The sequence below is a fragment of the Balearica regulorum genome, chromosome 5 (assembly GCF_011004875.1).
Source record: "Balearica regulorum gibbericeps isolate bBalReg1 chromosome 5, bBalReg1.pri, whole genome shotgun sequence".
Classification (NCBI taxonomy): domain Eukaryota; kingdom Metazoa; phylum Chordata; class Aves; order Gruiformes; family Gruidae; genus Balearica; species Balearica regulorum.
The window spans coordinates 3802059-3816413 of record NC_046188.1 but is presented as its reverse complement, the minus strand read 5'-3'; the positions used below and the strand labels follow the sequence as shown (position 1 = coordinate 3816413).

Here is a 14355-nt window from a genome sequence, read left to right as displayed (position 1 = left end):
CCTCCAGCTGCCATCTGGAACAGGAAAAGAGATGGGTGTTGGTAGCCTCTGCTTGCAGCCCGACCTTCAAAAATGAACTATAACCACTCCCAGGGCTTCAGGAAACAGTTTGCCACCTTTTACCCTTCTCCAAGGTAATACCAGAAGCTCAGCTCACTGTTTACATCACCATAGTGCTCAAACTGATTTTTATTGCATTTTCTAATTGTTCCAAGAACATTGGCTGTAGCACCCAGACCTAGCAGCTATGGCAAATCTCAGTTTTAGTTTACATCTTTACACTCCTAACACAATCACGATAGGAAGTTGTCATACGAACCAGAAAAAAGGTCTGTAACAACCATTAGCCATATAAATGTGAAAATATTGTTGCCTGTCCTGTTGGAACTGTGCTACACCTTACGCTACCTGTTTTGTCTCACGGTGATGGTGAAAGAAATACAACCGCGGCTATTAAAACTGCCAGGGAGATGCTGTTAAGCAGTGCATTTCCTGGCAAATCTAGAGTTAATCTAATGTACTTGTCTGTCAGCTGAGCATGCCCAGAGTAATCCAATTAGGCTAATTAGAAGTAGCCAGAAGTAGGGTCTAGTCCACTACTGGTGCAGTCCAACATTTCAGTAAGCTGCATAGTGCAGTCAGTCGATCTGCGGGCACAGCCCTCGGGTTGAACTGCTGAGAAAACAAAAATAAGGCACTGTGACAGATGTCCTTAAGAACACCGACACCTTAGCCTCTGCCTTCTTGTTTCAACGATCGCTCAAACACCTGGGAGCAGAAAGGCCACCCACATACAGCCAACTTTCAACCTCCTAAGGTGTGTGGCAAAGCCCTGCTCGCAGCTCCACAAGTATTACGTACACCACTGGTACAGGTTCAAATTACAGTTTCTGCCTATGTAGGGGACCTTGGAAAGGAAATCCATCTCCAGTATCTCCCCCACCACCCCAAAAGCTGGAATAAAAACTTTTATATATATGTATATATCAAACTATCAGTGTCTCCACCTCCACTTAGATGCTTTTGTCTATAAACTGGCATTCAGCATAGGAGTTATCCCAGCAGGAGGGAAGACAGAAAACTTTTTAAAAGACTTGTTTACTTCTTGCATTCCAAGCAATTAAATGCTAGCTCAGCTAAATCCTCTTCCCTCCCGAGGGAAAGGTTGCCCCCATTTGGTATGTAAGGCAGAGGACTCCAACGCAATCCCTTTGCCAGAGAACAGTTGCTCTGCAAAACCAAAGACACATAATTCAACTCTCTTGAAGAGTTACAGAGAAGGTACACCAAGATAAGCAGATTTAAACAAATTTTATTCATAAACTGTTTGGGGAAAGGAAATTTACTGATATAAAAAAAGTCAAGAAGTGAACTGACTTTCTTACAGGCACATTTATAAATTCACACCATCATTGCTAAGAGAACACATCCCCACACATTGTACTTAACCTGGGATGTAATGAATATTGTATTTCAGAATTGTACAGAAAACACACTTCTGTAGCCAACTTGCAACTAGTGTTACCAAATTATTAGCTACAGATTACACAAACACCTTACAATAATAATCAAGAGGTACATTATTTCTCTATACATTAACCCAGTATGATGTATGCAGTCAATCACAAATGATGTGGTTGATTTAAACAGGTTTGTAGTCAAGCTTGGACTCCAGCTTCTTAGAATCAGCCACTTTTCTAACAGCTTTCATGAAGTCTTCCTGAACTACAAAGTCATGATCGGCACGGATCGCAAACATACCTGTGAAGAGTAATTAAACAGCAAGAGTTAAGTTTGTGCTCCTTGTGGCAACAGCACATGAAGATTCACTCAAATTAAAGTGAAAATGGATCTGAGTTACACTATCTGCGTGTAGACTTTTACATGCAGGTCTTGGATGCTGGGAAGAGGAGTAAACTTCAGTGAGGTCACCTTTCTGAACTAGGTGATCACTAAGAAATATATTAACTTTTTTTAGACTATGAGTGTGTGGTTACTGTGGTACTCAGCCTTCCCATGCAGGCAAATGCTAAGCGTACGATGAATTTACAATGTGGAAAAAGCCTAAAATAGCATTAACTCTCCAGTCACCCAGGTACTAAGAGACTTGGATTCTCCACAAAAAGGAAAAAAAAAAAAAGGGTGTCATCACTGTTTCTGGAATGTATCTAATTCCTCTGAGATAGTATGACGTACGCCATGACACTCAGCCAGTAAGGGGCTAAAGGCCAGCTCCAGCTCAGAAACGGTACGGCTGATTTATCCCCACATCGCGCTGAACTGAACTACAGAAATCTTTTCTACCATGCATGTCACAGAATAGCGCCCAAATCCACAGAACCCTGTGTGGATCCAGCCTGTGCACGGCAGGGGATATTAGCAGGTGTAATGTCACACGAATGCAGCGGCACTGCTCCTAACCAGCAGCAGATCTGCACGTTATCAGCTGGACTGTTTGTACGCCTAGCTGGTTTATCCGCACACCTGATAAGAGACTTGCTGTAACCTTAGAAGGAGGATGTAAAGAATCAAGTTCTGCGTGACTGTATAGGTCATAAGGAAACTTGGAAGAAAGAAAAGAGGGTTTGTTCAAGCTATTCCACTAAGCTTCAGGGCACATCATCATGCTGCTGCTTATGCTTAACAGTCCAGAGACGCGTGACACGCTGTGAAATACGCAAGTGTTTCGGGATTTTGCTACTGTCCAGGTGCTAACATTTCCGTTGAGTAAAAGCTATCTAGTCCTACAGAGAGGGATACAAAAAGTGAGCATCAGTGCACAAGCACCGCATGCCAGCAGAGCATTTTTGACCTCATGATTTTAATCCATTCCCAGGAGTATCAGAGAAAACAGCTCAAATGTTTAGCATTTACCAAGACTTAGCATATCAAAATTAAGAGTTAAGAAAATACCTGCTTCAGTACAGACATTTCTCAAGTCTGCTCCGTTAAAGCCATCTGAAAGCTTCACAATTGCTTCATAATCTATTCATAAAACACGAATGCCAATTAGAAATAAATTCACACTTCCCGTTACGGATGCCAAGGAAATACAGATCCAGTTAACAAAGAAACACTTATATTAAATTAACTGAAATAAAGTAATCAGTCTAGTGGACAGCTATTTGCTCTGAAATCAATCATGTTTTGCCCCTTTCATTAAAACAGAAATGTACTGCAGCCAAAAGCTCATATAATATAATCAAATCCCCAAGTTAGTAACTTGTGGTTACAAGCATCACCATGAAGCAAGAAAAGCTGCATCAAGGCGATGCTCTAATCATCATTTAAATAATGTAAAAGCCCAGAAAACTTATCTCCAAGTGATCATAACTCAGTCCCTTTCCGCTTACAACAACTGCATCTACTAAAGGCATTTGATGTCTTGATATATTAAGCCTGATTTTTTAATGCACATATATTTACTAAAAAAGTGGATATGGTTATAGTTTCTAGAATCAATTTCTAAACCACTGCATCTATGGAGCCTCCAGCAAGTTCTGATTTTTGCAAGGCTGCTTATTGAAACTATTATCAACTTTCTGCAAAACTCTTCAAACCAGTTTATCTTCTGTATGAAATTCAGAATGAACTGAATGTTTTTATCTTAAGAATCCAAAAACTCCCTAGAGATTAGAAATTCTTCAACTTTATTTTAATTCCATGTAGCACAATGTGCTATAAACAAGTCTACCCATAATTATAAAGAAAAAAAAAAACCACCAAAGAATGAGGAGATTAAGCAATGTTGAACATTGCAAAGTTTGGTTAAGTTTAGAGTTTTCAGTAGCCACCAGTACTGGAGCAGGAGAATCTCATGCTTGAACACGGAACAGGTCATTATCTTCGGATTTTAATGCAATTCACAACCCCACCTTGCCGCTAAGTTCTGGTTTTCCTTTCAGATATTAAAGCTGAGCATCACAGTCTTCCCACATCGCGTTCAGAAACGTAGCTAATACCCATCTGACATCTCACCTTGCTAAATGGTGTAAAGGAATGATCCTACCCTGCTTCCACTCCAGTGCCCGAAGATACGGGGAGAAAGGATGAAGTATTTTACCTCAGGTTCACGATTTGCTTTGGAGCTTCTTCTCTATCTTAAGACTATAGCCACGTGCATGTTTAAGCCAACGTTGCTGCTAAGAAAGGCAATCTTCATCCCTCCCACCCTCCTCCCGGTCCCGAGCCACCCCCCCCCCATTGAGCTGCAGCTGTTTATGCAGCCAGATGGTGAACGAGATCAGTTCCACTACCCGGATTGCGCTGCCCGGCTGCACAAATAGCTCATGTCAGCAAAGGGGCAGGTCGCACAGGCTGGGAACAAGCAGACAGGGTCTGCCGGACCTTACTGAAATAAAAGGCAGCCAATGTCGTTTTAAAGGCAAATCACAATTACAGTTTTCTTGAGGGAAGCTCTGAAGTGTCACTGTGAAACTAAGACTCTGGTCAGAGTAACAGAGTCACTAAATAAACCTTCCCTGTTTCATCTGATGGATACTTCTCCCCCTTACGCTCTGAAGAGAGCTCTCTACACCACTGACCAAAGCCAAGCATTGTTTCAGACAACAAGGTTTTCCTTACACCATCTCCAAACTCCAAAGTAAGTTTCTCCATCACTTTTCAAGATTCCTTATTGTTTTCACACTTCTGCAGCAACAATTTTTCTATCTTTGGGGGCCTAACAAAAACGCTGTTTACTTGCATTAAGCTATTCCTTTAGAAATAGGAAACTACCCGATACGAATCATCTTGATTTTCCATTTTACAACTGTGCTCCAAGAGTTTATATTCAGTTTTCCTTTGCAAAGGAAGGCTATGCTACAATTCAATCAGGATGCATTTTTTAAAAAAAAAAAAAAAAAAAAAAAAAGTAGTAGAATTCTGAGAGGGGAAGTTGTGTGGGTGGTGTAAGAGTAGGAATTAGGAGGGCAGAGTCATCCTAAGGCACCCTCTTCATATTTTTTCAAACAGAAGTAGGAAGGATATCCAGGAACTTCCTACTTACCTATTTCACCATGTTTAGTGATAGGCCCTGCATGAATCTTCAAAATGTCTAATCTGGCTTGTTCATTTGGTAGATCAATATCTAGAAAGAATTACAGCTTTAATAAAAACAGAAAACCACATTTCATATGGATAATATCCCCCTTCCAGCCACTGTGAAATAGTAACTCACGTATTTTTCTATCCAGTCTTCCAGGCCGCAGAAGCGCAGGATCCAGCGTGTCTGGTCTGTTAGTAGCCATGATCATTTTAACTCTGTGCAGAGTATCGAATCCATCCATCTGATTCAGTAACTAATACAAAACAGAAGTTTGGTTTTTAAACAACCCAAGACCTTCCTAGTGTGATCTAGCATACTTATTTTCTGCATAAGTATTTTCACCAAGATGTAAAAGAGGTAAAGATAAATCAGAAAAAAAAAAAAAAGCTGCAAGCCTTCTAGCAGAAGGCCACAGCTCCGCGCATATTCTGTGAGCAATAAAGGAGAGCTTACGAGAGATGCAGAAAATGCTTTGCCCAGAGAAAAAGATGTTGAGCAAAGCAGAGCTCAAACGTGAAAGACTTGGCTGAAACAATAAGGCAATGAAAACAGTGTGAGTACTAAAGGAGCCAATGACTGGCTGACACATTTTGGTTGTATTGCAGTAAGTCCAGGACATTCAAATCAGACATGGAGAACAGCCTCCAGAATACTAATCCACACATATGAAGACATTTCATTGTGAAGATTCAAAGTACTTGCTCTTTGATTGCAGCAATTTAATTCTTTATGTAAGGCAGACGCATTCTTTTGAACTGGGCAAACTGTTTGCAAACATCGGCCAATGAAGTTTCCCATTAACTTCAGAATTCTTAATTGTCACCAGTGGTTTTAAAATTCTCTTCACACAACCCAGTTTACCAGAGTAATTAGTACAGAAGCAAAGAAATACAGCTAACTTCTCCTAGTTTTGAAAATCAAATTGTAACAGTTGTAAAATTTTATAAAGTAAGCGTCTTTGGGACTAAAAGAGACCGGTTCCGCTTTCCCTTCTTTAAGGGGCGGTTCTCCAAACCTTCAAGAAGATGCAGTAAGCAGCAGCAAAGTCACAGTAAAAAGCGAAAATACCCCAGATAACTTTAGCAATTTTAAAGATTCTGTCAATTAGTCTCCAAGCTGAATTATCAGGATGTGCAGCTGCCTTTTGTCAAAGCAGCATCTAGTTCACTTTTAGGTAAGATTAACAACTCAGAAAAAGTTCTACCAAGCCAGGTCATAGTGTAACAATTCATATCTGTGTTGTTATTTAACGTGCACTGTACAGTACGTAGTCAGGGTTTAGACACTCACCTCCATCAGAGTCCTCTGAATTTCTCTATCAGCTGAGGTGCCTTCAGAAAAACGACGACCACCTGCAGCATACCAAACTTGTAAGTTATAGTACTTTATTTTTGCCTCCGTATAATACTAAGTCTGAAGCCAATTAGGTATCCCTTTTAGCTGGGGGGGAAGGAGGGGTGGTATTTAGAGTTAAATGCACACATTTTTTAAATGCTTTTTGACTCTATGAAAAATATCCAAGCCAAATACGAACAGATACGGTTCTAAGCTCCAGGAGGAAGCTGAACCACTTGTCCTGTTATGTTTCTTCTGAACAAACACGCATGCACACTCTCTTTTGAGAGGACAGACTGTAGCTTCATAGCTAATTTCAGTGTTAAAAGGAGACTCTAGCCACCCTCCAGGTCATCAGCCTTACCAATAGCATCTATCTCATCCATGAAAATGATACACGGCTGATGATCTCTGGCATAATTGAACATCTCTCTGATCAGTCGAGCACTTTCACCGATGTACTTGTCCACTATTGAACTCGACACCACCTTTTGAAAGACAAAAAACACGTGAGTGAAGAGACCTGAGTGCAAACAGATTAAGCGTGCATGCATATGCGTGAATGCAAGAGTAAAGTTACACTACCTTTAGGAAGTTGCAATCAAGCTGGCTAGCAACAGCTCTGGCCAAAAGCGTTTTCCCTGTACCTGGACAGACAAGAGACTGAAGCTGTTTAACTAGTAACCCAACAGTGCCTGCCAGTGACTTTAACAAAAAAACAAAAGGGGAAAAAAAAAAAAAGAAAAAGAAACAAACAAGGCTATTGCCACAGTTTGAGAGTGACAACTAAGCATTCATTACCTGTTCATGGGACTCACCAGGGGGGCCGTAGAGCAAGCAGCCTTTTGGAGGTATAATTCCCACACGCTGGAATAATTCTGGGTTTGTAAGTGGCAATTCTATTACCTGTGAATAGACAGACAAACAAACTGAGACTCTGAGGTTTAAAATAGATCAGCAATCCCAGGAAGCTAATGGTACACTTGCCAGTCTGTTTTCCAGATACCTGTATTCTTATCTGTGCGGCATATTTGGTATGAGAAACAAGTCAGAAAATGTCAGATTGATCTAATGGATCGATCCACAACCCTGCCCTTGCTGTTCAGGTGACAGCTCTCCAATGGTTTGCTTCTCTCAATGCTCTTTGCTCCAAACATGTTTTGCTACTGTCATAATACAACTACCCAGAGCAATTCTAGTAGGTTTTGTGCAAAATTCAAGCTTGGTTTGTTGGTTGCCAATCCCAGTTACGCACTTCCATCCAACTTTATGGCACTGCCTTAACCTAATGGGTCTCAGATCCTTCAAACTCACTTCTTAAGAGGATTTTCTTTGTTTTAGTATCAATCCAAGCTTCTGTAACAGTAGAGATAAGTTTGAGAACTGGGTTTTGGTTTTTAGAATAATCAGTAAGGCATTTTTGCACTGAAAAACTTCACTCAGAACATACACCGCTATTTGAGAAGTGTTTGTGAGAATACTGGATACCTCTCGCAGCTCTCTGATTTGTTCTGACAACCCTCCGATCTCAGAATAGGAAACATCCCCTGGATCTTCATGAGACATATTATAAACCAATGGATCCACTTCCCTTGGCAAGTATCTGGAAAAAAGAGTTAAGAGTAGACATTTTTTGTTGTGCAGACACATTTATAAAGTTATTGCAAAAAATTTTACAGCAACAATGAAAATGATTTCTTCTCCTCCCATCTTAATAACAAGTTTATTAAAAAAACAGAATAAACTCCAAACCTAGCAAACTTTTTCAAGTTTTAAACCAAACAGAAGTTTAAAAAACTGCTGAAAATGCTGAGTTGTAACTGAATTTTTTTTTAAACAACAAATTTCTTTTTAAACCATATCTTAATAGACACATAATCCTTCCCTCAAAGTAATTGTCCTTACTTAAGCACTGCTTTGCAGAAAACACTTACAAAACATTACAAAACTGATTATTCAAACCTTCGTGTAACCTACTCAGATCACTGTTTTTCCCCCTTTATATGATGAGCAGAAGAGCAGCTGTAGAGCAGAAACCTACCTCATAATAGTCAGAGTGGTCATATCCAGAGCAACTCTTGTCCCCGGCTTCAGCTTACTTTTGTCGAGCTAGTTGTGAAGAAGGTATTTTTATTAGAAACATGCTCCAAAACAATGTCTGGTTTTAGCCAAGATGTTTACTGTAGCTTGCACTCTTTGCTCAATCACACACAGGAAGAAAACAAGGCTACTGAGCTACATGCCAAGCAGTTTGTATAGTAAACACTGTGTCCCCCTCACCACTATTTTTTTTGGGAACGCTTAAACTGGGAAAAAACTGTTTCATGGGAATGTGATCTTTGGGAGAAGCAATTCAGGAGCTGGCCTAGACCAATGAACCTGTTGGTTGTCACAGCTGGACACCAGCAAAGCTAAACCAGACCACAGCAAGAATTTTTTTGAACCTTGAAAGCAATCTTGAACAGCAAGTAATTAACTTCTCTGCCACTTTTAAAAACAAGCAAGCAATCCTCCTTTAAGGACACATAGAGCAGCCTGCCCATCTGAGTCCAAACTTGCCCCCTTCTACTCAATGGCTTTCTCATTTCAGGACTGCCAAGAAAGGTGATACATCTTCCTAACTTATTTTCTCCAAGCCTTCCATCATTTGCACATTTTCGCATATCCAGTTGTGCCCCATCTTCAAAGTCCACTGTTCCAGCTGTTATTCTTTTGCTATCATTTACCTCAGATGCCTCACTCATCTGCCTCAGCAGTTTTTGTCTGCTCACTCCATTTTAATGAGATTTTGAAACACACTACCAGTCCTATTCCAGTACATCCTGCTAATTTCTGCTGGGATTAAAACTACTAACTTGTGTTTTTAAGAAACCTGGCCTAGGAGAGCAGTCTCACTTCTCACACAACACAACCTTGAACAACAATCATAGAGATTACCTCACCACTCTAATTGTTTTTTGGTTGTTTTTTTTTTTTTTTTTTAAAAAAAAAGGTACTCAATCCACATTTGAATATAAAATCTAGTTATTCTAAACTTTACTGACATGGCATCTGAACAACAGGGATTTCGACAACTGTTTGCAAGCACTGCCTGAAGCTTCCCATCACCCCCACTGAGGGGATTTGTAAGGTCCCTTGCCCACATGGGTTCTTTAGTCTCTGGTAGCCTTCAGGATCCAGCTGTCACTTCTCCCTTACTGGGGTCACTAATAAGACCTCTTTCCAGCTGCCTAATCTTAAGAAATCTGTAAAAGCTTGAAATTCTATCGGATTCAACATCACCCAATAGATTTAAGTTATTCTGCAGTGAGAAGAAAACAAAGAGAAGCCACTTGACCTTGAATTCCTTACGAAATGCACTTTAGATAGGGAAGTAATTTTGTTTTGATTTAAACAGCATTGCAGCGTGGCACAGCCACAAGGACTTTGATCAAAAACTAGTCTGTGAAACAACTCTGCGGGAAATCATCTGCCTTGATATTTTGACATTTTTTAAAACAATCATGGGTATGGTTTTTTTTAGTCTCCAGTATCAAATCAAGGATCTTTTAAGATCAAAGAGTGTTTTTACTGAAGAGTAAACTTGGAAGTATGTGCTGCAACACCAGGCTCATCCAAGGACAACCTATTCCATAGCATTTATCTCCCTTTCAACATGAAACCTCAAGACTACCTCACGTCTCCCTAAGTGGAATTAAGTATACTTATGCTCCAGAAAATATTTTGTTCATTCTGGTGAGAGAAAATAGTGAGTTTGCACCACACCATCTTGAAAGGGATGAAGCTTAGGTATTTAAAGAGCATTTCGATACCAATAATTCTTACAGATGTTTTATGCAAACAAAACCGTATCGCACTGGTATGCTCGAGGAAAGTCAAGGATATCCGTATATATGCTACATGTACTAACACACTTACGGGTACCCACATTTCCCAGATATTTTGTCTCTAAAAGGAAGAGAAAAGGTCCATCCTCACTGAGAAATACACAATCCATTAACAGTGAACGGCATAGGAAAATACTTGTTGCATGAGTTTTGCTCCCTGCTTACTGCTAAGTACTGTTAGTCATGGGCCTTCACCAGGAATTCCTCTGACAGCTACAAACGCCTCCTCCCACCCCTCTTTAAATTCTTCAAAGTACAGCAGGCTCCCCACTCTGCCGCTTGCTCCAGCGCCACCACAACACCTTTACGGCTGAATCACCAAAATAAAGTTGGTTAATTTTTGTACATTGAAGTTCCATTACACCGTTCTTCAGTTTAAATTCCATGTACAAACCTTAAACTATTCCAGAGATTCTGCGTAATGGAAAACATTTGCATGTTAGTCTTGCAAACACATTTTCTTTCTTTACACAGAATCAGTAAGAGTTCAAAATTCTGTAACGAAAGACAAAGAAAAGCCACCTCTAACATCTCTGCCACCTCTGTGCTCCTTTTACTGAAGGCCTTTCTATTTTTCACAATTTCCATAATACAGAACAATACGATCACGACGTGTTAAAAGCTCAACTGCAGTTACCTTTCTCCACCATAAAGGAATCAGTTCAAGATGCACTGAGTCACAGCTGATAAAAGACCTTACACTTATTTGGGCATTAAAATAACTAAGTAAAACGCTGATGTCTTCTTAGGATACGTGATCCTTCCCTGGGGTCCCTATTCTCTGTTCAGAGATGCCTTACAGTCTCATACTTCATACACATTCCTCTTAGCTTCTGTTTCTTAGAGTCAGGGATGAGTATCATGAAAATTAACTAGAGATTCACTTTTGCTTCCCCAATCGCTCTGCACTTGCAGAACATGTTCACTAAGTATTGTGGTTTCTACTTAATAGGCAGCTTTGGTAAGGAATAGCCAATCCATTAATCACTGTCAGTGGGTTTAATTACTGTCAGTGGGTCACATTCAGTGCTCAATTAACCAACAAGCAAATTTTAAACCACTTCTGCACTACACCCTTATACTTTTGTGTAAAAATTAAAAGCAAAGAGTACCTTAGTGGTTCTTGCTGACTATCGCAGAAGATGGATTATGCTGTCAGCAATGTTCTGTATTAAAGCGTCTAACGTCTACACAATTTGGTGTAGGTAAAAAAAAAAAGCTGTTGTCTCATAGACTAGAAGTGATAATGCTTTTTTTTTTTTTTTTCCAGAGACTAAATAAAAACCCCTCAGAGCGTTTAGAACAGGGGGTTTGCCTGCTGTAATTATTTATTGGAGTGGAAAAGCAATAGGAAAAAATACATAAAGATATATAGTTATATAACATTAAGACTACAGCTCAGCACTACAACAGTAATGGTCACATGCTGTGTTCACAGCACGAGGCACCTTACACAGTTGATTAATTTTCACAGTGATGATTAATTTTCAGAGAGTTCAAAATAAGGCAGAAAGACAGAGCTCCAACTCAAGGAAAAGAATAAAACACATGCAACATTCCAGGAATGTTGTGGACTACTTCACCTTTACTAGGACGTTACACTACTACCAGCTACGAAAGGAGAGGGCAAGCAGACACCAGTATAAAACAGTCACATACATCTTAAAGAAGAAAATACTTAATCCCAGTAAGGACCCAGTTTATGAAAAGCAATGCTAATATTCAAGACCAAAGCAAACTTGTAATAAACATTCACATAGATCAGCTACCTGACGACGACAGCCAACCACGTATCTGGGTCCATTTGTAGCCTTCACAATGACTGGAAAAAGAAGGTCAAAGAAAAACATCAAATTTACTTGATTCACTGCTCTGAATTATGCTTCTGAACTATATTGTTCTGCCAATACTGAGATCACCAATACTCTTAATTTTTTACTTCTCTAAATCTTTAGCCAGATTTTAACTACAAAAGCTCATTTTCAAGATTTCGAAGACTGTAACAGTCCAGTGTACTTACATTTCTCTTCTGTCAGCTGTTTAAGAACCTCGCCAACAATCTGCAAAGAATAAATGCAGTATTAGCCTATAGATAAATTACCAGTGCAAAACAACACTTAACATGTTTCAGGACATGGAAGATGACAGTCACCTTTGAAATTCTTTCTCCTGCTTCACACTGTTTGCCAGCACTTTTATTTAACACATTTCTGTCAACTGAGACAAACAGAAAACCTCTCTATCCCATATGGTGTGCCTGTTCCTCATGGGAAGGCCCCCGTTTCGGTTAGCTGTACCTGTCCAGTTTACTCTTTCTTGATATCAAAAATGGACTTAAATGCTACTTCCAGGCAAGGTCACTGTCAATCACTACCACCACCAGTTGCTACGACTGTTTCTCTTACGTACCTGCCCGACACTCTGTAAAGCCTTGAGATCATTTTCTGATTTTTCATATTGCTTGGTGAGCTCTTTCAGCTGTTCCCTTACTAGAAAAAGAAACACAATTTTTCTAAGCTTTCAATTCAACAAGAACTCAGAAAAGTAGCAGGTAGAACTAGACCGTGGGACATCTGCATACCCAGTACATCACCCTCCTGCGATCACAGGGGAGCCCCTGCTCCAGGGCCTGCACACCCTCAACGCAGTGGCATCTCTTATTAGTGAGGACACTCTGCGGAAAGCATCTAAAAACCCAACCCAGAATTTAAAAACCCCAAATTCAAAGGTATCAGTGCCTTTGTACCGCACTGACACTTGTACGGCGGGATACGCTACTGCCAGAACGATTTAACAGAGGACGTTTGCAACAGGAAAACAAAAGGCTGACAGAAAAACCTCACGGGGGAAAAGGCTGAGCAGAGACAATGGCCCGGCTCGATCCGGAGCCGGCGGGGCCTGACCCTCCCGTCCGCCCCAACGTAAGGGGGGGGTCCCCAGGGCCCGGGCTGCCCCGCGGGGCTCTCCTGAGGGGAAAGGAAAGCAGCCACGGCGCTGGCAAGGGGAGCCACAACACAACGCTCTGCCGCCGCGGCCGGCGGCACTCAGGCCCGCTCGCCCGTCCGTCCGCCCTCCCCTCAGCCCGGCACCGGCGCTGCCCCACGGGGCCCGGCCAGGCCCATGACGAAGCGCGGGCACCGGCGCGGCGGCCGTGGGGCTCCCTCAGAGCTCTCCGGACGCTCAGCGGCGGCGATCCCCACAGCGACGGCCCTCGGGACGGCGCTTACACTCCTTGAGGCGGCCGTCGATCTCCTTGTGCTCCAGCAGCTTCTTGCGGTAGTCCTGCAGCGCCTTGTCTCTCGGGTCCGCCATGATGAGCAGCCGCCGCTCATAGGGAATGCCGGGAAGGGCCATGGCCGCCGGGGGCAGGGCCGCGCGCCCGCCCCGCCCCGCCCCCCCGCGCGCGCCCGCGCCCGCCCGCCCGCCCGCCCTTCCACACGCTGTAGCGCCCCCTGCCGTCGCGGAGGGGGCATGCGCACTGCAACAGTCGCGAACATACACAGGCCCTTGGGCGTCGTGTGGGCCGCCCGCCCCGTCTACAAAGTGTGTCTGTATTTACCTGTGCGTGTGCATACGTGTGTGCGTGTGCGTGTGCACACCCGCGCACCATGCCGTCTGGCACGAGTAACAGCCAGGCGGAGCCTCCTCGGGAGCCCCCAACGGCTCCTCAGTCGTCAGCCCGGGGTTTCCTGTCAGAGCCGGCTCCCCCGGGCTTAGGCCGTTCGGCAGCTTTGCAGATGTCCAGGAAAAAGACGAGTCAGTAGATTACTCACAGCTGAATTATAAATTCCATTAACTGGCAAGGCTTTATTTTTAATGCCGACTGGTAGCAGTTCATGGATTAAGGCACGGCCACAGCCCGTGGGTACAGGAGAACCCAGACGTGTCTCCTGCGCAGTCAGAGCCAGCACAAAAGGCCCGTGGGTCTGTGAGAAAATGGGACGTGAGCGGAGGCTGCGGCTGTTCCCGGGGCTGTGCCCGGGCTCTTGCCGACGGTCAGGGGCACCTCTGCGGACGTGAGCCCCGACCACGGGCCGGCTTTGGCCCATCTTCCGGCAGGGCCACCCCGTCCCGGCCCGGGTGAGT

General features: G+C 42.6%; 1 protein-coding gene across 1 annotated transcript; it reads right to left on the bottom strand.

The window, feature by feature from the left end:
- Window positions 1-1292: 1292 nt before the first annotated feature.
- On the bottom strand, window positions 1293-13643 carry PSMC6 (proteasome 26S subunit, ATPase 6). The gene is made up of 14 exons (XM_075753185.1): window positions 13497-13643; window positions 12679-12758; window positions 12290-12329; window positions 12039-12091; window positions 8424-8491; window positions 7871-7985; window positions 7201-7288; window positions 6968-7029; window positions 6747-6870; window positions 6338-6399; window positions 5180-5300; window positions 5009-5089; window positions 2914-2985; window positions 1293-1761 (listed from the first exon to the last, which is right to left on the bottom strand). Exons 1-14 carry the CDS (start codon window positions 13621-13623, stop codon window positions 1643-1645), a joined length of 1212 nt encoding a protein of 403 aa, XP_075609300.1. The 5' UTR covers window positions 13624-13643; the 3' UTR covers window positions 1293-1642.
- Between the last annotated feature and the right edge of the window lie 712 nt (window positions 13644-14355).